Source organism: Netta rufina, assembly GCF_964035555.1.
Source record: "Netta rufina genome assembly, chromosome: 2".
NCBI classification, from domain to species: domain Eukaryota; kingdom Metazoa; phylum Chordata; class Aves; order Anseriformes; family Anatidae; genus Netta; species Netta rufina.
Window position 1 is genome coordinate 95586470 of NC_140124.1, and position 22812 is coordinate 95609281.

Here is a 22812-nt window from a genome sequence, read left to right on the forward strand (position 1 = left end):
AAAAGAGTGCACAGAGAAGGGCTACGGAGCTGTGGAAGGGCCTGGAGCACCAGTCCTGTGAGGGGCGGCTGAGGGAGCTGGGGGGGGTTTGGTCTGGGGAAGAGGAGGCTCAGGGGAGACCTTATTAATCTAATAACTACCTGAAAGGAAGGTGTGGGGAGCTGGGGTCGGGCTTTTCTTGTAGATAACTAGTGATAGGGGTAGAGGGAATGGTTGTGCCAGGGGAGGCTCAGGTTCGAAATTAGGAGCCATTTCTTGTCAGGGAATGGTCAGGCAGTGGAAAGGGGTTGCTCGGGGAGGTGGCGGTGTCACCATCCCTGGCGGTGCTTAAGGAACGGTTGTCCCTGGTGCTTGGGGACACGTTTTAATGGGAGACAGAATCACAGGCAGCGGGGCGCCACGAGAGAGGCCGGCAGCCCCCCTGAGGCGCCCCGACAGCCGCGGTCCTCCAGCCCCACAGGCGGCGCTGGGCGCTGGGCGTCGCTCCCCGCCCGCTGAGGCGAGGCGGCCGTTTCCCGGGCGGGGCGGCGCGGAGCGGAGCGGCGCGGAGCGGGGTGGCGGGGCCGGGGCTGCCGCGTGCTCGGTGAGGGGCCGGGGCTGAGGCTGAGGCGGGGGCGGCGGGGCCCGGCCCGGCGGGGAAGGGGGGTAGACCTGGCGGCCGTGCGGCTGCAGCCCCCCGGGGGGGAAGGCCGCCGGGGGAGGGGGGTGGTGAAGGGCTGGGAGGCGGTGATTGAGGTAATTTAACGGGTTGTGTGCCCTTAGCCGCCGGTGGTCCCGGGTCTGGCGGTGCTGTTTGGGGGGGGTGGGAAATGGAGGCTGTGGGTTGGCGATAAACCCGGCCCGAAATGCGCAGTGCGGGGCCAGCCGGGCTTCCTCCTGCTGCCAGGGGAAACTGCGCCTTTTTTTGGGGGGTCTTTCTGCTTGAAAATAATGGGTTTGGGCCCGGTGTGTGCGCCTCGGTCTGTGATCCAGGGTGGGGTGGGAGGCATCTGGGAGGGGGAGACCTCAAAACGCCTGGTGAGGCAAGGCAGTGCGGGGAAGCCCGTCACCACTGGAGCTTTCGGCTATTCCTGTGTCTTCTGAGTAGTGAAAATCAGGTAGTTCCTTCCTAAAAAAAGCATAAGGTTAATATATATATGTCTGATAAAGCCAATTATAAAAGCTTGTTATACTAGGCTACTAAAGGGCCTTTTAAATTTGGGGACCAAACCCCAAATTATAAGTCAATTTTCAGCCAATAGATTCCTGATGCTAAATTTACACTTCAGTTAAAGTCTTCGTACGTACAGCTGTGGTGTGTGGGTGAAATGCTGTGGTACAGCACAGATTCACCAAATCTGAAGTCTGTTGGAAAATCAGCTGTGCAATTTTACCTGCTCGAGTCAGTGGTGGTCATAAAGCAATCACTGTGGGGATGCTTTATTTAGAATTTTCTAGGTTTGATCACCTATGTTGTCTTCTTTCATTTTTTTTAGTTAATGTGCTCTTTAGATGTTGAATGTTGTGTTCACAATATTTACCTACGGATCAGTTATTAATAACGTGCAAAACTCAGTTACCCAAAGCGTAGCTCAAAAGAGAGCTCCTGTCACACTGAAGAAACAGAAAGTTTACGTATCTAACATGAACCTTGAAAGCTGGATATATCTGTATACAAGGACATCTGGACGTATTCAGATTTCCAGCTGCAAAAATTACCTTTTATTGGTAGGAAATTATGAAATGTTAAAACCTCAGCATCGTAACAACTGCGTGCTCGTCTCCCCCTTCGTGCTCTTAAATTGTAAGTAATCCCTGCGACCGCTTCTAGGAGTCCTTGGACCGTGGGTTCATTGTCTTAACCATCAGAAATCTAGGCACAAACTGTACAAGATGTTGAGTAGTGCGAGATCAGCTTCTAGAGCTTTGTTTTGAGAGATTTTAGAAGATGTATGGGGACGGTGAGCGGGGAAGGAAGATAAGGGAACCCGTGGTGTAGTGTGTTTTTCGCTCTGGTACAACCAGATGTACTTTTATCTGTACAGAAGTATCCAAGCCAAGAAACTGAAGTCTGGGAACTGGGCTTTGTTTTGGTTATTGCATATCTCTTCTAGGATTACTGCGCAAGTAAATGTAGCTATTTATGCTACCGTATTTCTTAGGCCTTATTCAATGACTTAGTTTTTCAACCTTTTTTTACTCTGTGCCTTTTTAACCTGTTTTTCTCCCCTTCTTCTTCCTAATGATTATTCCTAAATGCACAGCCTGGACTTTTGAGAGTGTAGAGGAAGTTTTCTTACAGTTTCATTATGCTGCTGTTATCAGTGAAGGCCTGATGAGATCCATGAGTTTACCTGTGGAAACAAGTATGTTGGTAATGATTGAGTCTTTAAACAATGTACAAATGAAGTGAAACTGTTAACTGAGCTCTTCAGCCATGACAAGGGGTCAGGTACATAAAAAGTTGCCTTATCAGCAGGACAGTTTGTTAAAGAAAAACAACCAAAAAAAACCCACAGAAAACCACAACTTATTCTGATGAAGTAGTGGAAGATGAAGATACTTAAGTGACCTTTTCACTCTGAGAACTGCTTTATTGAAAGGCAACCAAAGGAACAGTGGAGTATTTTCTGGACACTAGAAGAACAGTTCTGCGGGATCAGCCTGCGGGTCTATTCAGTCTGTTCAGCTTAGCATCCGGTCTCAACAAGTGGGCAACAGTTTATGCATAGGAAAGAGAGTAAAAACAGTTGCCTTCACTAGGAAGTTGCTGTTTTTTGGTGGAAAATGTATTTGTTGGTAATGTATTAATTTAAGACTCTGAATGTCTTTTTGCAGAGAATCAGAATGACTAAAAAAAGGAAACATCAAGAAGACTTCCAGAAAGTGAAATTAAAAGTTGGGAAAAAAAAGCCAAAATTAGAAAATGCAACAGACACCACCTTCAAAACAAAGACCATACAAATTCCGGAGCAGCTTAAAGAAGATGGATTGCTTACTGCACAGAACAGAAAACTTAACATAAAGGTATATTGTGGTAATACATTCTGAAGTGACAGATAATGACTTGACATTTACCTTCTGCTTTCCTTCCTTTGTGTTGTCTTCCATATCTTGCAACTCTTAAGCTGAAGAGAGCTGTTGAGACTAAAATTTTCTAGTTCTACTTTTGAGACGAGCTGTGAGAGGACATCTTTTGGTTGTGCCTCTGTGAAGTCAGTAGGCTTGTATATATACCTGAGAACGACAGTTATGTAATTACCTGAAGGACAAGTTATGGTATCTTGTTTTTCCTGTTGTTGAATATTGCTGATTTGTTCATTGTTTAAACCAATATTACGTTTGTTTTGAATTTACTACGCTGCTACAGACAGCAATACCTCATTGGAACAGATTCTATATTTTCTAATATTTAGGAAAAAATGTGCTAGAAAATAGGTGAGGGAATTTAAAGAGTTTAGAGTGATAATGAAAGCAAATGTTTGTGTTTCTTTCCTTGTAGGATCTGCTTTCACAGATGCACCATTACAGTCCTGGGGTTAAGCAAAATGCACTTCTTGGGCTCAAGGAGCTCCTGTCTCAGTATCCGTTCATAATCGATGCCCACCTTTCGAGTATAATAAGCGAGGTGGCAGCTGTGTTTACAGACAAAGATGCCGGTGTCAGAGGAGCGGCTGTTCACCTGCTTCAATTCTTGGCTTCCAAAATAAGAGCTGAACAGATTGCTCCGTTTTTCCCCTTGGTAAGTGCCCATCTCTCCAGTGCCATGACTCACATCAGCGTGGGAATTCAGGAGGATTCACTGAAAGTCCTGGATGTTTTATTGGAAGCGTACCCAGCTCTCCTCACAGACCGCAGTGTTATATTGCTGAAGAATTTTGTCGAGCTAATCTCTCACCAGCAACTGTCCAAAAGACTGAAGAGCAGAGAGAAACTCTCCTGGATGCTGTCTGTTAACCCGAACCGCAGGGTAACTTCTCAGCAGTGGAGGCTGAACGTCCTCATCAGGCTCAAGAAGTTTCTCCAGGCCGTGGTAGATGGATCCAATGAAATCGAAGACGAAGGGCTTCAGGAGCAAAAGGATAGTCCTCATTCTGGGAGGAACCCCATATGTATAAGCTGGAAGGTCCACGCAAACAACCAGCAGCACATACAGCTGTATGAAAACGGTGGCTTACGACCAAAGATCAACTCCTCCTTTAGACTGAGGTGAGAAAACATCAATTCCCAAATTAGTTCGTGTCAACTTCACGGGCACAATTAATGTCGAACTGGGGCTTGCTGCTGTTGAAAGCAACTGTTTGATTCTCATTGTGGGATTGTCTGTTAGTTGTATTGCAGGGTATTTGGTGTAACGTGCAGTTTTACTGCAGAGGCTTGAAAAACTCAGCTTGTTAGCAAGTAAAAGCTTCCTTTATGCTATTCATGATAATTCTGGAAGAGCAACTTGTTAGTGGTTTTTTGGGTTGCAAACTGAAGACTGCAGATTATTGCAGGGTATGAAATATGTGTGGGGGCAAGCAGAGTGGGATTTCTCTATACTAAATGTGAATGTATCTGTTACACAGCAATAAGGAACTTGATTGAAACTTTGTGCTTTCACCTTCAAGAGTCTATAATAACTTGAGAAGGAGCGTAATTTCTTCATCTGAATATAGCTTCCTTGTCAAATAGCACACTAAGATGCACCTGGCTGTGTGAAGCTCTGCCGAGTTTCCAATTTTGGATATTCTAAATCAATTCCCAAGCTTGCGTCTTCACTATGGATAAAGGATGTGTCTGCTGAGACACGCTGATGAAAGTGGGGGAAAAAGCAGTGTGTTTAGGAACAGAAAGGTCTGGGGCCCTAAGTAGACCTGAACTGAAGTTTAGGGAGAAATAACTAACCATATTTGTTTCTCTCTGTCTTTTCTGATTCACCTCAAACCAGAGGGGAACCCAGCCCCCCCCAGTTCTTGTGGTACCTTTTTAATGTTGCCATCCTCGTGTATTTATGGTTATAGATGTTACCCGTGTGGTGGTAGAACAGCTGGCATGAACTACCTGAAAAGCAGAACTGCTGTGTAGCTGTTATACAGCATTTCTAATCTGTAGATCTCAGTTTGAAGTGAAACCACAGCCCTTGTTTCACTGCTGAGGAAGGCTGACTACGGGATGGATATAAAGTGGTTTTACCAAACTGAGCAGAAAAAAGGTTTAAATCCCACCGTGGGATCCATCATTATGTCCACCTCATTGCTTTGAAGGAGGCGCAGAAGAAGAGGTTCTCTTTTAATACCCCAGATGTGGGCCTGAATTAGCAGCTCTTTTCAACCTCCGTCTTGGTGACACAGGAATGGCTGTTCTGTTCCTGTTCTCTTAGGCTTCCTCTGGGTGTTACCTGTGGCATCGTTGGGAAATTTACATTTTACTTAGCTTAATATAAAGCTTATTCTCACAAAAGTGGTTGTTAGCATAGCTTAAGAGTTCAGTGATGTCCGACAATAGCTGCTGTGGTTAAAGCTACCTTGGAAACTAAAGCAGCGAGATCCAGTCTTGTGGCAGGGGAGAGTTTCAGTGTGAAATGGTCCTATGGACTTCATCTTGCAGTCACACAAGGCTGGACCACCGAGTGGCAGGGGGTTCTTGTGCTGCGCAGCGTGTGCTGTGCCGTGCCGTGCCCTGTACTAGCTGCAGGTGCGTTGTATCCGAGGTCTGGGAAAATAAACCACACCTGGTGTCACCTGAATCGGATTCCCCTTTTCTGAGGAGCTAGATTTCGGTGAAGCATCGCGATCCGCTTCTGGTTATAAATGCTTTCACAAAGCCGTTCCGAGCACGAGGAGGAGCCGGAAGAGTGGAAGGAAACTCTGCTAGCATCCGAGGCAAAGTCGGCACAGAGAGCTGATGGCAGCAGGACAGAAGAATGGCAAGGGATAGCCACACAAGGTACTGAAGTGTTCTCATTCTCTTGTATTTGCTCCTGGGTTGGTGCAGCCCTTTGTACAAAGGGGCTAGCAGAGCTTGTTTTACTGGATATTTGTGGAATGTTAAGAGTGGAAGTTACCTGGGGGCTTTTGTTTGCTACCAGAAACAGGAAAGACACCTACAGTGTGAAGCCCTTCCCTCTGAAATCTTTCCTAGTAATCTGAAGGTGTTTAATTCTGTCTCTTCCCATCCCAAGTGTGGCCTTCGACGGTCATTCCTGGGCCTCTGCTGCGACCATTACTGCAGGAACAGAAATGACCTCTAGTAAGAGGAGCAAAATGGCTTTGTTGAAGATCTTCAGTATCTCAAGTGGTGTGTGTGTGTTTTTGTTTAAAGAAGGCAGTGCAGAAATAATCGAGTCGTAACTGTAGGTAATCAGAGGTGGCCAAACCAGAAGTAACTAATTGCATTGTGCGTGTGTGTTGGTGGCAAAAGGGCTCATCGCTAACACTGCAAATAGGTTTTGACTTCTTTCTTTAAAAAGTAGGCTTCCAAACACCATTAATAATAATTTAAATGTTTAAAGTTGATGATACATTTGTGTTCCTGTATCTTTTTAATCTTGCAAGTCCATCAGGTAGGGGTGCAACCTCCTAGGTTACAGAACACGATTTTCCAAGGGTTTTCCAGCTAGCAGTATTAGTATTTGATGAACGGTGTAGATCTCTTCTGGAATGCTGGATGGTTCAGCAAGTCAAATATGAAGGCCTTGTTATGTTCTGTTGTATGTTAGGTCTTCACTCTATACATGAATTAAAGATCACAGTGAAGTAGGAGATTACTAGAAGGTGTTTTCTGCCTGATGTGTTGCTGCTGACTGCGCTGCTTTTTGCATCACTTCGTTTCAGGTTTGGAATAATGGAAGGCATTACAGCATCACAGCTTGAATTTGGTGGTACCAAGGTGTGTCATCTTTTTTTTGGACTGGAAACGGTACTGAAGCGGAATGATAGAGCATCTGTTCTGCCAAGAAAGGATAAAACAAAGCTGCAGAGTAAATTGGAGAAGACTTGAGTGACCGAAATGGAAGACAAAGCACAGTGAATGTATATGTGTGTGCTGTGCATCAGATAGACAGAAGTGAAAAATACAGCTGAGTGTTTTTCTGCTGCAGTAGGTGATGCGTACCTAAGGGAGAGGAGCACAGTAATCTGATTCAGACTGCAAGACCAAGAGAAAAATTACTAACTTCCAGTGACTCCCTACTTCAAGCAGCCAGCAGTTCTTTACCTATTTTCTGTTTCTTTTATGCTTCTTTGATTTCCTTCCCTAGATTTCTTTCATTCCCTTACTGTCACGTTGCAGCAGGGTTACAAAAAAAATTATTTTGTTTGGTATTCCTTATAGGAATATTGGCATTTTAAGAAAATTGACAGCTTAAGTTGCTACGTACATAAGTATCTTACAGCTCCCCTTAATAACAGTTCATCCCAAAGTGAAGGTAATGAGCTTTGTGGTGTTTTTCAGAGCCACCCTGCTATTAAGGAGTAGCGATAACGGATATGTGACAAAAATATCGACACTTTAATTGACATCAAACTCTTCTGATTCGTTTAGCCGTGTATGGCAAAGGATGCACTCATCAAATGCGTACTGAACAGATGGCACTGATACTTCGTACCCCTTTTGCTGTCAGCCTTGAAGGTGTAGAGGAGATTATTTTGAGACCTAGGGGCTTCTTCTGAGGGGAGACATGAAAGCTATGCTAAGTTTTCTTTCCCAAAAGCTCTCACCATCTGGGTGGGATATCCCTTTTGGCACTCAATTCTTTTTTTTCTTCCCATTCCTAGTTTCAGGTGAGCACTGAAATAGAGGGCTGTGCTTTGTTACACTTCAGTAGGAATCTCGAGGTGTGTGTTCTCAGGTTTCATGCACCGCTCATTGTTTAATGAGGTGGCTTTTCTGGTCCAGAAATAGCTTGCTGTAATGCCAGAGCTCTGCTGTAATGCCAGCTATTCTTTTCAGAGAAATGGTTTAAAAGCATGACTTCAGAGCTATGTTACCCAATTACTGACACTTCAGAATCTCAGCCAGGTGTCTGGTATTCGTATGTTACTGGCATTTATGGGACAACACTGTTCAGTGAAATTAGAGGGCTTGGTAGCAACTTACTCATCCGGTGATGCTGTAGGATTTGTGATGGGTACAACTAGAAGATGAGATTTGTCTGCTGTGTCTTTAGATGTCTACGTTATTCACCTTAAACCCTATAGTCTAAAAGAAACTGATGTCTTCGCTGTAGTGTCTACAGAGTAGATAGTTAATAAAAATCATTTTATTTAAAGAGGAAAAGCAGAATTAAGTTGACTGCATATATTGGTTGTTGCTGTTAGTGCTGTTTATTTGTTTGTTTATTTTTTTAAAAAAGGTTCTTTGAAAACATATAGTAAATAGGTTGGCTTGAAAATGATAGCATGACCAGAGAAAACTGGTTAATCTCTTTAATTCGATACCAAGTTAAAATATTTGTAAACAACCTGTGGAAAGAAAGCAAGTAGTTTTTCAGATTTCATTTTGGGTGTTTATCTGTAAAGGAGAGTATCTTGGAGAACATCACTGAAACAGGAAGGGGTTTAATAGGAAATTGAGCATACTAATTTTTACTTATATTAAGAATTTAGAATTACAGAAATTCCTTGCTATGAGCATTTCATGTTCCATGATGATTTTGTTTTCACAATGCCAGCAATTATGTGTTCAGGTTAACATTGCTCCTTAATGTTAAGGAGCATTAGAAACAGATCCAAAAGCTTCTGTATTGCTCAAAAAATAGCAAGAGTGCTTCATGAGTTACTTTCTTTAAAGAACATTCTTCTTAAAATGGATTTAAACTGCCTGAATTTATTTGGGAGCAGTATTTTATCATTTCTTTTGGAAAAGAAAACAGAAGTGTAATCAAGAAAAAAAATATCTTGGTTTTCTTGCTTTCTGGGAGATGTATACTAGTTTGATTTAAATGATATCTCTTTATTTGGGGATATTTTTTGTTTATTATCAGATCATTTTAATAATTTTTGAGCTAGTTGCTCTCCGGAGCATTAAAGCTAAGCTGTCTAAATGGGAATCGGTTATGGTTTTGCAGAATGATTTCTATTATTATGAGCAACCATTATATTTATTATAGCTGAAGATCATTATTAACTGTAATAAACCTCATGCGTTTGACAATACTTTGTAGTCAGTTTCATTATTTTGCTTCAAGGAGCTTAAAACTTCAGGTAAAAGTTTGTTATTCCGTTGTGCTGAGCACAGTGAAATCTTGCCTGTTGCTTGAAGGCGATAATGATAATACAAATCGTATTTCTGCATTTCTGTAGACCTTACATGTAACAGTGGGGAGAGAAGTACTGAAATCTAAGAAGCTGCTATAGAAGCACACAGATTTGCAGGGAGTCTCGGGAGCAGGTTTGTTGTAGTTGGTTCGAACTATGGTCTGAATTTTTGGGTTAGACCTGTGTGGTGACTTGGACATCGAGTCCAAGCCAGGAGTTGGACTCGATGATCCTTATGGGTCCCTTCCAACTCGGGATATTCTGTCATTCTATGATCCCATTACTCCTAATTGAAATATTTAGCAAGAAAGCAAGCAAACCTTAAATGTTTTAAAGTATTTTTTTTCTGGTGTAAAGAAAAGAAAGCAGTATTGCTGAATCTGTTTTTAAAGGTGTGATCTTTATCTTTTTCTTTTATCTTTTTCTTTTTTTTGCTTTTGTCGTTTAGGTCTCTGGCAAGTGTAATGGACAGTGCAGAAAAAGGCCTGTCCTCGGCTGAAAATTTAAAAGGTTTTATTGAGATAATAATTCCGTTACTGATAGAGTGCTGGATTGAAGCATCTCCCGCACAATCAGCTCCCATTCTCGGAAATCTTTTGGAATCAGATTCTCAGCAGCTTATGCAGCAAGTGCTTAGTATAATACATTTATTGTGGAAGCTCACAAAGCGACAGGATGAAACATACAAAATGGTAAGGGAGAAGTGATCCGTGGCATAATAATGAGAGTTCATGTTGTTTTGATCAGAAACCAGTTGGTTGGTGATGGGAAATAGTGGAAATACTTGAGTAAGAGAGAAAAAGCCTAGGGTTTGAGCAAAACTGGAGTGTGGATTTTGTCAGGACTCTTACTCTAGAACAGAATCTGTTGAACTGAGCAATGAGTTCAGCAGTGGTCTCCAGGAATCCTTCCTGATAGACCAGCACGGAAACTTTTGAGCCTGAAATTCATCCTGGAGAAGAGGAGCGTTGTCTCCCAGATAACCTCTAGAATATCAATCTGCCCAAAGTGTGGTATGGAGGATTTTTTTTTCTTGTTTTTACATGTTGAAAGGTTTTACACATTGGGGTAGCGGAAGGAAAAACAAACCCTAAACCCTTAGCAAGGTAAGGGACAAGGGTTTTATGAAGACACAAACTGCTTGGCAGTACCTGCACTGCTGTGTCATGGTTGGTAGTATCACCCATGACACTGAATCAAAGCCTAAATAAGAGCTTTGGAAAGCATCTCTGAAAGTTTTTGCCCTGATTATTTTGCCTTGTCTTTTATTTTGATAAATCTATTACTTTTTTTTTTTTTTTTTTTTTTCTCAATGTCTGCTGCTCTGCAGAAGGCCCTGCAAATGGGAAAATACACACACTCTTTTGTCATTTTGGCTGTTGAAGGAATACCTTGACAGCTTTTCTCTCTGTATAGGATTCTAGATTCATGTGCTGAACAAAACCTATGTACAGAACAATTACTACAAAAAATTCTGGAATCAACCCATTACACCAGAGTTAGCTAACAGACACAGACAGCCCGAGAGGGGTGAATTCAGTGTCCCCGAACAAAACTTGCTGTTCCCATTTACCTCTGTCCTTTCTACAGAGCCACTTGGGAGCAGGCAGAAAGGAGGCTGTGGCAGCCTGCTGCTGCTAACCTTTTTCTGTAGGGTGCTTTAGGGCTGCTGCCCTTAGCCACAGGGTGCCTGCCTTTTGGTGACAAGAAAGGAGTGCTCTTGTGTTAAGATGTAAGACATTTCAGGTACACACAGGTGACCTTAAGATGGTCAGAAGAAAATCTGACGTCCATCCAAATTTTTTTTGAGGATACAGTATTTTATAATTGTATCTTCTCTGTTCCTTTATAGTTACCTTATATATAAGCACATTCAAATAGCTCAGTTTGAAAATGGAAGTTTTGCTTATGAAACAGTCCTTGGGCTTTAAGGGCCCAAGGTGTTTACTAGAGATCTTCTGGCAAACCACTCTGAATGTGCTTGGTGGGAGCCTGTTAAGCTTTGAAGTAGTTTAATGGTCATTCTCTTGAATATTTGAATGTATAAAAAAGATTGTTGTGCCTGATCAATTTAATAACAATGCAAGCTTCTGTGTGTGTGTGGTGGGTTCTGCTAGATAGTTTGTGGGATGGTGACTTAGAGTGTCTGTTAACCCACAAGGTGAAATTATTTTTGAATATAAAAACCTTATTCTGTAAGGATGACCTTTTTTCAGTAAGATGTTTTGTTGGAAGTCCTGAGCTACGAGCATGTTAATAATGGGAAAGATGAAGGCAGTGTCAGAGCATGTCTTAAGGGAAAATTCAGGACAGTCACTGCAAGTAAATCAGAGTTCACTGATACATTAATGTAAAAGCAGTTTCAGTTCATACCTGTAACTCGCTTGGTTTAATATTGTGTATATCCACTTCAGTATGTGCTAGGAACGCATACTGCTCCAGTTTGGATTAAATGTTATCCCTCAGTCTTGAATTGTATCACAACTTTACTCCCTTGTTTTGTGGATCTTCCCGTTTGTGCATGATTGCATTGATGGTTTTCACTTACTGCCGTTTTCTGTCATCTGCTTTCCTTAATAGGAAGTGTGGCTCCGAATGAATTACCTTGTTGATTTCAAGCACCACTTCATGCGTAGTTTTCCTTACTATTTACAAGAAACAGTAAGGCACAAAAAGAAAGATTCGTGGAAAGGGTAAGAATAAAATCAGTGTTGTGTTAACAGCTTTTAGATTCGTAAAATGAGACAACGTATGTGAGCATTACTAAGTTTGTAATGTTGCAAAACTTTTTATTGTGTGTTCCTGGGAGGTCTGTACAACCAGAGTTTTGGTTGTACTTCTTAAAATTTTTGTATAGGAAGTCATCTGAAAGTCCTCCAGTAGAGATGAAAAAGCTGTTTTAAAGAAGTGAAAGTACTGCAAGCTGTGCTACTGAAAATGGGGCTGTCATAGTGGAATCTTGCTTTTATTCTAAGGGTCTATCATGCTGCAGGTATATTTGTGTTTGAAATCATGTTTGGTATTTCAAGTATTGCATTTTCCATTCCTAGAAGGGCACAGAGATTAGAAGTACAGCAGAGCTCCTACAGAAATACTTAACTTTCAGCTAAGCCTTACCCATTAAGTTGATAAAGCCAAAAAAGATGTTCTGCTTTTCCAGGTTTTGACCTGAACTCCTTTCTTGAAACTGGAAATCTGAGAACTAGTATTTGGGCAACGCAACCATGTTCCTTGTCTTGTAGATGACATCCTGACTTATTAAAATTCTATTCATCCTTCTTCACTATACTCCTAAACATCTACCCTATTCTTGCACATGAAAATAAGTATGCTGTTGGATAGATACTGGAGACTTCTGCAGATTTGTTTTGGATATTAATTGAGGACTTCCAAAAACGTACCCTCATGTCATGTAACTAAAAATAGGTGCCTTTCTGTTTTCCCTACTTACCAATATATTGGTGTAAAGGCTTGCATTTAGTAATCTCGCATGGCATTTTGAGGCTTCCGTCCTTCTCCAGTTTGCAAAATGTTACAGAAATTTATCACAGTTCTGCTGATAGCCCTTAGTGCTAACACATTCTGAACATGAAAAAAGATACTAGCATTTATGCAATGTGTAAATTAAGCCCATAGCTTGAGATTTACTTCCCCATATTTTACCAGTCGGCTTTACTGAATTGAAGAGTGACTAGGCTTCAGTTAGCACAGGGTGAAGTGCTCTGTTTTGTAATTTTCACAACTCTGTATCGTGTACTGAGTGTAGGCATTCATATGTACAGCTTTCTGTAGATAAATTCTTTTCTTTTGGTATTCTGTGAGTGTTCAGTCAGCGTGCAGTGAAGTTCCAGCATTAGATGTCAAGCTGCAACATCCTTGATTCCTTTCTTGGTAACCCTTAATTTTGACTTTCAGACCTCTGAAGGATATAGTAACAGTGATAAATGTGTTTCTTATTCCACAGGAGATTGGAAAAAGGTACATAAATGAATTTCTCTATGCTGTTCATGGTGCTTTTAGTTGTGTGACAGTGACAAAATCCATGTGATTCTTCACAGAAGAAGAAACACACAAAAAACAAAACTAAGGGGTCATTTTTCTAGTGTTCCTTTTCCTGTTTCAGTCACCTAAAAGTGGTGCTAGACCAGGGTAAAAATCTCAGAGGAGAAATCAGCCGTAGAGACACAATTTACAGCGTTGGTTCTCACTGCCACTATAAATACAAGAAATAGTTATCATGGTGGCAAAACAAAAATTGTCATTTACCTGAATGGGGTGTAAAACTCAAATATGAAGACTCTTTTTAAAAGTGTATTTGCTTTAAAATTTCAGTATTTGATTTTTCTTCTCCATGTGGTATAATTCCTACTGTGAAGTAACAGTATATTAAAAAGTGTAAATTTTTTTGATTTTTTTTTCTTTTTTTCCCTCTGTTCCTCCTTAGCAACAAATGTTGTATGACACCCTCAAACAGCGTAGACCATCTTTTACTGAACTTAACCTTGTGTGACATAATGGTTTCACTAGCAAGCGCTTCAACACTTCAGGCAGATTCTGGTTGGTTGGACATGATACGGAAATTTGTGACAGATACTCTCCAGGATGGCAGCAGGCTGAATAGCAAGCAGGTGAACAGATTGCTTGGTGTGACTTGGAGACTCATGCAAATACAGCAGAACAAAGGTAAGATGTGAGTAGTTTCTAAAAAGTGAAACGTAGGCACTGACAAAGAGATTGAGTTACTTTTTTCTTTTCAGGTCACTTTGTCTTACATCCTTGGTTGTTACATCCACAGTGTGTTTTGTCTGTAGAGGTAAATTGAATTCCATGGTCATATCTGCACATGGCATTGAAAATTGCTTTGTTATTAGGAAAGCTGCTAGATTCATAGTGTTGATATACAAAGTATATATTTGTGTACCTGTCTTCTGGTTTTACTTCTTAAGGCATTCTTGTAAATGGGAAGACTAAATTTTTTCTTCACTGGAAAAAATAATATTTACAAGGAAGGAGAGTTGCATAATATTTTAATATTTTCGTGCTTATTTAAAATCATTAATGTAGCTTGTAGACGTCCTTGAGTAATGTCAGATGGCCGTTCTAGTTCTATGGTAGCATGAAAAGTGTTCGAGACCAGGCTGGATGGGGCTTTGAGCAACCTAGTCTAGTGGAAGGCATCCCCATCCATGGTAGGGGATTGGAACTGGATGGTTTTTAAGGTCCCTTCCAGGCCCAAACCATTCTGTGATTCTATGAAATGCCAAGATAATTATGATGAAAGCTCTGGTAGCATTTGATTTTAATCCTTTTCCAAGGAAAAACACATTTCCAGTTATGACTTGCACGACCAACACAGTGTTTTGGGTTCTCTTCTCACCCCCTCGCCAAAATAATTCTTGACTGTGATCCAAATAAGACCTTGTTTGCCATGTCTGTTCAGTGTTTGATGCAAGACTTCCTAAAGAAAGGAATTTCTCAGGAAGTCTAAAGGTGACAGTGGTCTATGGTGTCTTACTGGTCTGGTAGAATTAAATTCCACAGCCAAGTGGCATTTATAGAAAACGCTATCTCCCTGGGAACAAAGCTAATAACCAATCATTCCTATCTATACTACAAAATTTAGCTTCCTGCTGAAGGCAAGTAATAGCCCACAGTCAGAGATGTGCCCATCTCATCGTCTGAGCTAATGCAGAAGAGCTGATACTAAAGAAATACGTTTCCAACTATTATATCAGATGCTTCACACTTCTCTTTGTAGTAAAACACTGAATTTTGCTTTGTCTACTAGACTCTTGTCAGATAGCTGAGAATAGCTTGTGTTTTTCTAACCAAAGTAGCCATTTTAGTAAAAACAATTCTCCTGGAGAGTGCAGAAAATAAATAAGCTTTAAAAACAAACAAACAAACAAACAAAAAATAAGTGAATTTCCAAAAGATTGATGCATATGGATCTTGTCTTCTCATTCTGTAAAGGTTCAGGGATTTTGTTACGAGTGGGAAATTGTTTACCTCAGGAGTCTATATCCGTTTGTGTGAACAATTTATCTTGTCCCTTCTAGATAATCCTTGTGCAGTACTAAGAGCCTGACTAGATGTAAAATTAAACCTCATTTGCTAGACGTAGAGGAAGTATAGTTTCAACAGGCTGGATAAATGGGCTGACGAGAACCTCATGCAGTTCAGCGAGAGGAGGAGCGAAGTCCTGCCCCTGTGAAGGAGCAGGCCCATCCGCCAGAACATGCTGGGGCTGCCCAGATGGAAAGCAGCTTGGCAGAAAAGGATCTGGGCGGACACCATGTTGACCGTGGAGTACTGTGTCCATTCTGGGCTTCCCAGTTCAAGGGAGACATGGAGCTACTGGAGAGAGTCCAGCGAAGGACCACGGAAATGGTTAAGGGACTGGAGCGTCTCCACTCTGAGGAAAGGCTGAGAGAGCAGTGGCAAAGGTTGCCCAGAGAAGCTGTGGAGCTCCCACCTTGAAAATCTCTCACCTCGGAGATATTCAGAAACTGTATGGATGTGGTCCTGGCCATCAGCTTTAGGTGATCCTGCCTGAGCAGGGGCATTAGACCCAATGATATCCAGAGGCCTTTTACAGCCTAAACCATTCTATGGGGAAAAAACGTTTTCCTTTCCCGAGTTTTTTGATGGTGTTCTAGAAATTCTGAACTGTATTGTATGAGCTGATATTCCAAAAGTTGGTACATACTGAAGATAAGTCTGAATTGTTAAAAACATATCTGAAATTGAGACTAAGGCCCTGAGAAGGTGTGTGTATCTAGATAGATAGATAGATAGATAGATAGAAGACAATGCAAAAAAAAGAGCTGTTAATGTTTTCTTAGAACAAAACGGAAATTGAAAAAGGGGAAACCTAGACAGAAAAAACAACTAAAGATGAAGAGCTTTGAGCTGACATCTGAAGATTTCTCTCCTTTGTTTAAGATCAAACTCTGGATCTGCTCTTTATAATTAGGAGGTCTGTTGCTTTCTTGCATTTCTCAGGTATAACTTTAGCAGCAGTTTAGCTGCTAGTTGGATTTTTGATAAATTTTCTTCAAGTGAGAGAGAACACTCAGTCACTTCAGGAGGGTTGACACATGCTGATTAAAACAAATATGTTAAAAACCTACAAGGACCTCAGCTGCATTTTGGAAGTCTGTACAATGTGGACCTTTTAAATGCTACCTTTAGATAAAGCATTTTACAATTGCTTTTGTTTTTCAACTTGTTCTACTCATAGGAAGCAATTCAAACAGTAGGACCTGCTTTACTGAACGTGCCATGGAGAGTTATTTGAAGGTGGCTGAATATTCTACGTGCTTAGAATATTTATTTCTTGGACAGTTTTCTGTTAACGTTAATACCTTTGTGATTTCCAGCTAATTAATGAACTGCTAATCAGCTGAGAATAAGCAAGTGTTCTGTTTATGCAGTCCAAGAAAAATCTTCATTAGAAGAGTATGTGAAATGAATAAGTTAATGTTTCTAGTGAAAAAAAAAAAAAAAGAACTTAATTTATCTTAATTAAAATTTGTTCTAATATTTGACATATTTCTCAGTTGATAGGTTTGTTAGATTTCAACTTCTCAGTGGCTCCCTGCATTATGATTAAGTATGGCCATGCCATTTCAGGTGCTTTATATCATGTGTATTTTCCTGCGAATCTCTGTGTAGTAACTTAAATACATTCCCTGGTTTTACTGGAGTTTTATCAATTAAGACTGGCCCCTGAACTGGACCTGTAATCGTTTTTAGTATGGAGCATTCTTGTTAAAATGTGGTCTCCTGGGGCAGAAGTAGCTCTGTTCAGTGTGGAACAAATTGTTGTGTCTGGTTTTGAATGCATAACTTTAACTGCTTTGTACACCTGAATGGAAAACAAAAGTTCTGTGGTCTCGGATTATGAAAACAATGAAAATAAGTGATTACTGCTAGTTAAGTGCATCTTGACAGCAATTAGTTCACTGGGATCAAGCCCTATTCAGACAACTTGAGTGAGGGGTAGTGCTCTTCATATGCCTCTTATCTTTTCAGATATTTCTCTGCTCTTTTAGGCTTGTCTTCTCACAATTCAGATATTTGTATGATTTTTTTTTTTTTTTTCACGCTTTGTTAACTTTTACTTCCAATATTTCAGTCCTGGCTTCTAAAGAAAATGTTTGGTCTCTTTTTTCAGTCTACTATAATAACTTCTGCACTTGCTGGCCAGTTTTGGCCACCTTTGACATGAGGTTAGAGCTCAAACATTGTTGTAAGTCTGGTGATAAAGCGTAGTTGGCTAAAGCTTCAGAGAAGAAAAGGTTGCAGTGCAAGTTTAGCAGATCTCATTGTAGCGGCTGGCCAGTGGCTCTCAAGGTAAGTATTTTCTGGTTAAGCAGCAAACGTGGTGTGGAGCCAGCTGGTTCGAAGACGTGGAGAGCTGCTGAGGCTGATGTGTGTGTGGCAGGGAGGGTCAGTCTGGAGATCACCGAAGGCAGAGACGGTGAGGTTTTGGAAACAAGGTGAGGAGTAAAGGAGGCCAGTGATGTGAAGTTATTGTGCTAGGGAAAAAGGATGTGGAAGATAGCTGTGGAAAACAGGAATTTATTACTTATTGCACTGGTTTTGAGGTAGATAATGAGCTGTCTTCAGGAAGCTCTGAAGCTTTCACGTACATGCTGTCTCTATAGCTGCGTGCTCCTTCCATAAGCTACACCACGAAGTGTTTTAATGATTCACCGATTTATCCAGTGGTTTGTTTTGAAGCCTTTGGGTACTTCCCTATGGAAATAACCGTAGGTAGCTGCAGATACAGATTATATGTAATGCGTGTGTGTATGTATGAAATCAGCCAATTCAGCAGCACTATTTGAATGTTGTCTATATTTTCATTCTAGTGGCTACAGAACCCTTGATAAAGGCAGTATATACGCTATACCAGCAACGGAATCTCCTCCTTCCTGTTCGTACATTGCTTTTGAAATTTTTTAGCAGAGTTTACCAAAAAGAAGATTTGAGGACTCAAAGAATCAGGTAAAAACAAAACAAACAAAAAAAACAAAACACACTTCTATACTCCTTTTCATTTCAACACAGCATGCTTATTTCAAAAGTTAGAATATTGAAATGCTGGCATCCATTAGCACAGTCAAGCTTTGGGAATATAGTTGTTTTCTGTCTGTCCTCTTCTTCTTTCCAATCCTGTATTGTGGTCAGGCCTGAGTATATGTAATTAGATCTACAGACAGAAAAATCTAACATTTATGCTGTGAATCTTAGAAAAAATACAGGGAAAAGACTAGGCAGCATCCCATTTTCCTCTTTTTCACCCAAAGTGAAAAAGATTTTTTCCATACTAATTTCCCTGAGGTTACGTAACCACTGTTTTCTGAACTTACCTTGAAGTTCTGAGTATTTCATCCATGGCTTCATATGACCATCTAATGTCTAGAAAGCTTTAACTTTCAACTTTTAGATGTCACAAATGGCAGTATTTTTCCTGCTATTTTCCTTCTCTCAGTCCTCTGCATGGAATTTTAACATTTTTAGTAACTGAAGACTGAACTCTCAAAAGGCCAAAATTATTTGCAAAAAGAATATATACACCTATGTAAGATATTTTAAGATGGTATAATCTTTATGGACTGGAACAGTCTGTTTCTTTCCATTAGAATCAGTGTTTTCCAGTCTTCAAGATGTGGACTGGGAAGTGGATCCTGGTTGACATTCGTATTATTATTCCATTCAGCTTGATATTACAGCTCTTTTAGCCTTCCTGTGGCTGCTCTTCTCAATTATTTTTTTTTTTTTTTCTCAGAAGCTTGTTGAGAGCTGTATAAGAGGAACAGAGTTCATGTTGAAACAATTTCCATGAAATGGAAATGAAGCTTTATTTTTTAGGTGTATCTGATTCCCAAAGGATGGGTGGCAGATTTTGGCCTGCTGTTGCCTGGGAGAAGGGTGGAGAGCACCTTTAGTGCCCTCTTATGCTGTTATAGACACTTTGTTTCCTCAAACTTTTTGGTGAGGGATTTTAAGTCTCTTGAAAATTTCATGATTTTTATCATCGTTACGCTAATCTTATTGACACCTTCAACTTGAACTTCTTGATTTATACATGTAATCATTTGTTTAAGTACTGAGATGATACAGTATAACTTACAAACCAAAATTATTCTATCTCATAAGTAAAACTGTCACAGAAATGTTGCTAATCCTGCAAATTCAACTAAATTATTTTTTCCAGTTGTCTCTTATACTTCCTTTCGACCTTGTATCCTGTTTGCAGTGTGTAGCTTTTTTTTTTTTAATGTTCAGGGGAAATTAAGCAACTGTATTAGCTCTGTATGGCTTGTAGACAGTGGGAGTAATGATATGGTTTGGTCCCTACAGTTTTTGGTGTAATTTTTTTTAATGTAGAAATGTAGCAGATCTATTAATAAGAGTAACTTCAGGAGAGCCATGTTTGAAGTAATTTGCCTGGGTGCAGTAGGAATTCAATAATAAGACAATAAATAGGATTCAGGAATTCTTCCTTTAATTATTGTGTAAACTATTAAGTTACATGTGAAAAATTTACTTTTAAATTTGAAAAGTGTGAGTAAAAGGCCTACCTGAAAACCTTAATTAAAATAATTCAGTACTTACTCCTTGATATGTAGTAAAAAGAGAGATATAATAGATCAAAAAAGGGAAAACAGCAATCTGATCGCCCAGGATTCATTTTGTTGTTTTTTTTTTTACTTCTTTTAGTCTCATGTTTTCTTAATATTACTGTTTGTTTTTTTTAATCATCATTCCTGATTAAGAAATGAAACTGGCTAAAAAAACAAGGGTTTGGATGTTTTGGAAGGGGTAGAAAGGATACTTTATTGTGCTTGACAAAAATAGTTGATTTACTGTAGCAGTTGAACAGAGAAAGAAAAGAAACTAAAATCATGTTATCAACTCCTATTTAAAGCAACCAATTCTAGTTGCTCATTCTGTTTTAAGATTTATCAGCATTGAAGAGCCAAGACGTCCATAAAGGTAGAATTGAATTTGAAAGTCTAATAAAAAGAGTCGTGGTTTGACTGGGAAGCTCAGGGGTAGTCAGAATGTGGTAATAATATAAAATGATAAGACTAATGAGAAATTGAAATGTTGACTTGCCAGCATATGGTCACTTCTCACACACTTACTTTCGAAAAGAGCTGTAAGTATGTAGTGCAAAAACTATGCCAAATAAATACTTCTGTTATAACCCTAGGAGCATACCAATGTGCTCACATCTTCAAGTGAAATATTGTACACAAACCGTACTGTTGCAGTTTATTGTCATTTAATTATACCTAACATTAAAGCAACTTAGTCAAGACTGGAAAAAGTAAGGTTTTTTTTGTTTGTTTTTGATTGCCCAAAATAACTCTCCCTCTTTCTTTAGAAGTCGAAGTAAAGTTTTATCTCGTTGGTTGGCTGGTTTACCTCAGCAACTTGCTCTGCTTGGCTTGAGAAACCCCGAGCTCTCAAATCAGCTGATTGATATCATTCATTCTGCTGCTTCTCGTTCAAACAAAGAATTATTACAAAGTTTACAAGCCACTGCTGATCAAATATACGGTAAGACTTTGCTCTATAGCATACTGATTTTTTTTTTCCACCACTTTTTAGGAAAGTTGCAGTACATGGAAAACACAAGTGTTTCTTAGGTGAATGTAAAGTGTGTGTTGTGGGGGGGGAGATCAGTCACTAACAGTGAAGGTTAAAAGGAATGATGTATCATTTCTTAAAGGCTGGCAAAATGGTTAAAATGTACAGTTAAAGTTATCAGGTTACCTTAATCTGATAGATCAAAAGCTTCAGTTTTTGTGAAATCTGCTTCTGATAGTATTGCTTCTTTTTTTTTTTCTCTCTTCCTTCTTCAGTGTTAGGTATAGTGCCGTACCTTCAGTAAATGTTGTAGGCATTACATAGTAACAGCCAGAAAAGATGAGGGATCACTGCACGAGATACTTGTGTGAAAGTTTTTGTGTATTAGAATGCTTGAATTTTGGTGTTTTAATACCACTTGCCAGAATTTTCCAAATAATTATTTTTTTTTTCCTATTAATTTAATGCATGCTGCTCCATTTTGAAGTTGAAGACTTGCCTGAAAGTGATTTAAGTTCTGTGGGTCTAGGGCACTTCTTGCTTGTTATTACCTAAGGAAGGGGGAATATAGTCTTGCCGTTTCAGGAAACACAAACAATTTTATGTCCATATGTTGTTAAACCCATACCTTGCTCCCTTTCCGCAAGTGATGAGTGAAATAGATTCTCCTCTTTACAAGAAATAAAATGTATTTGGGTCCATCAAGGTGATTATACAGTTGTAAGAATTTTATTGCTGTGCTGATAATAAATTGCCTGTTAGCACCTATGGGCTTTTCTGCTAAAAATGAAAATGTTCTCTTCTTCACAATTGCATTGTTGTGCAGTCTGGCAATTTTGTTGTGAGTATTGTGATAGATTTAGGCTATTTTCTCGACCAAGTCTCATAAAATAAAGTGATTTCATCTATTTTCAGTTTAAAGTTAAGCTTCTACTTGTTTTTGAAGATATGAAATCAGAAATGAGCGGATTTATACATGCTTGAAAATCAAAAGATAAAATATTTCTATTTTTATTATACTTCAGTTTAAATCTAAATAAAATGCTTCTTGATTTTTTTTTTTTAATACAGACTCAATTCTTTTCAACAGTTTTTAGGAGTAGTGCTGGATCTAGGTGTCTCTTTATACTTATTTCCTGAAACATAGCATTATTTTGTTATAATTTTAACTCCTCGTAATTTCCCGCTGGCTTTCCATATCGCTTTTGTTACACTTGCTTCCTCTGCTCCTCAGTTTTCTTCGATTTCCGTCTCATTTTCCTACACTTACAAACTTTCAATACCTTAGTGACATTAGGAGAAAACTGTATTTTGTGCCTAGCTTTTAATTCATTCTTTGTCTGTTTTCAGACCCGCTAGATGGCACTCTGGTTCTGCTCCCAGCTGAGGCTCAGCGGCGGCTGGTTCAGCTGGTGTACTTCCTGCCCTGCCTCCCTGCCAGTTTGCTGGCTTGCTTGAGTCGCTGCTGTATTATGGGAAGAATGTCCTCAGAGCTGGCTGCCACTCTTATTGGGATACTGCGCATGAGGTAAAATGCTTAACCCATGCTTTAGGTTGCTGGAAAAACGTTTTGAACTTCCTAAGTGGTTTGCAGTACTTCACAACACAAAAGATAACACAGAATGTAAAAATTGGTACCTGGAGGAAAGTTAATGCTTCTGTCAAATTTTACTCTTAGACTTTCACTTTACATTGACTGATTTTCTGCAGTGTTTGATATCAAGATCATATCCCTTACCTTTAAGGCTATGCAGTATTGAGCAGCCTCTACCCTGAATGTTATCACTGGTGGTCTTTGTTCTGCCACGGATTGCAGCTCTTCCTCGTAAATGCGTAGCCTTGACCTCGTAAATGCTTTGACTTCACGGTGTTTGTAGGGAAAAATAACCAACCAGTATGTATTCTCATGTTCTGCTCTGCTTTAAAGTTTTTCAACTTTGCTCCTCCTATAGTTACCACACTTAAATAACTCTAAATTGTAGTT

The 22812-nt window shown here is 39.9% G+C and overlaps 1 protein-coding gene across 2 annotated transcripts in view; it reads left to right on the forward strand.

Annotated features, from left to right (window-relative positions):
- Nucleotides 1-523: 523 nt before the first annotated feature.
- The window catches only part of TEX10 (testis expressed 10), a 49363-nt gene continuing 27074 nt past the window's right edge, over nt 524-22812 (forward strand). The window contains exons 1-10 of one of the 2 annotated variants that reach the window (XM_084282115.1): nt 524-583; nt 2244-2345; nt 2818-3006; nt 3482-4188; nt 9667-9910; nt 11799-11911; nt 13663-13901; nt 18098-18233; nt 20623-20798; nt 22179-22356. In XM_084282115.1, the coding sequence (XP_084138241.1) occupies nt 2827-3006; nt 3482-4188; nt 9667-9910; nt 11799-11911; nt 13663-13901; nt 18098-18233; nt 20623-20798; nt 22179-22356 (1973 nt within the window). In that variant the 5' untranslated portion in view covers nt 524-583; nt 2244-2345; nt 2818-2826. The remainder of the gene's footprint in view (nt 584-2243; nt 2346-2817; nt 3007-3481; nt 4189-9666; nt 9911-11798; nt 11912-13662; nt 13902-18097; nt 18234-20622; nt 20799-22178; nt 22357-22812) is intronic. The other variant, XM_084282114.1, reaches the window with a different exon arrangement.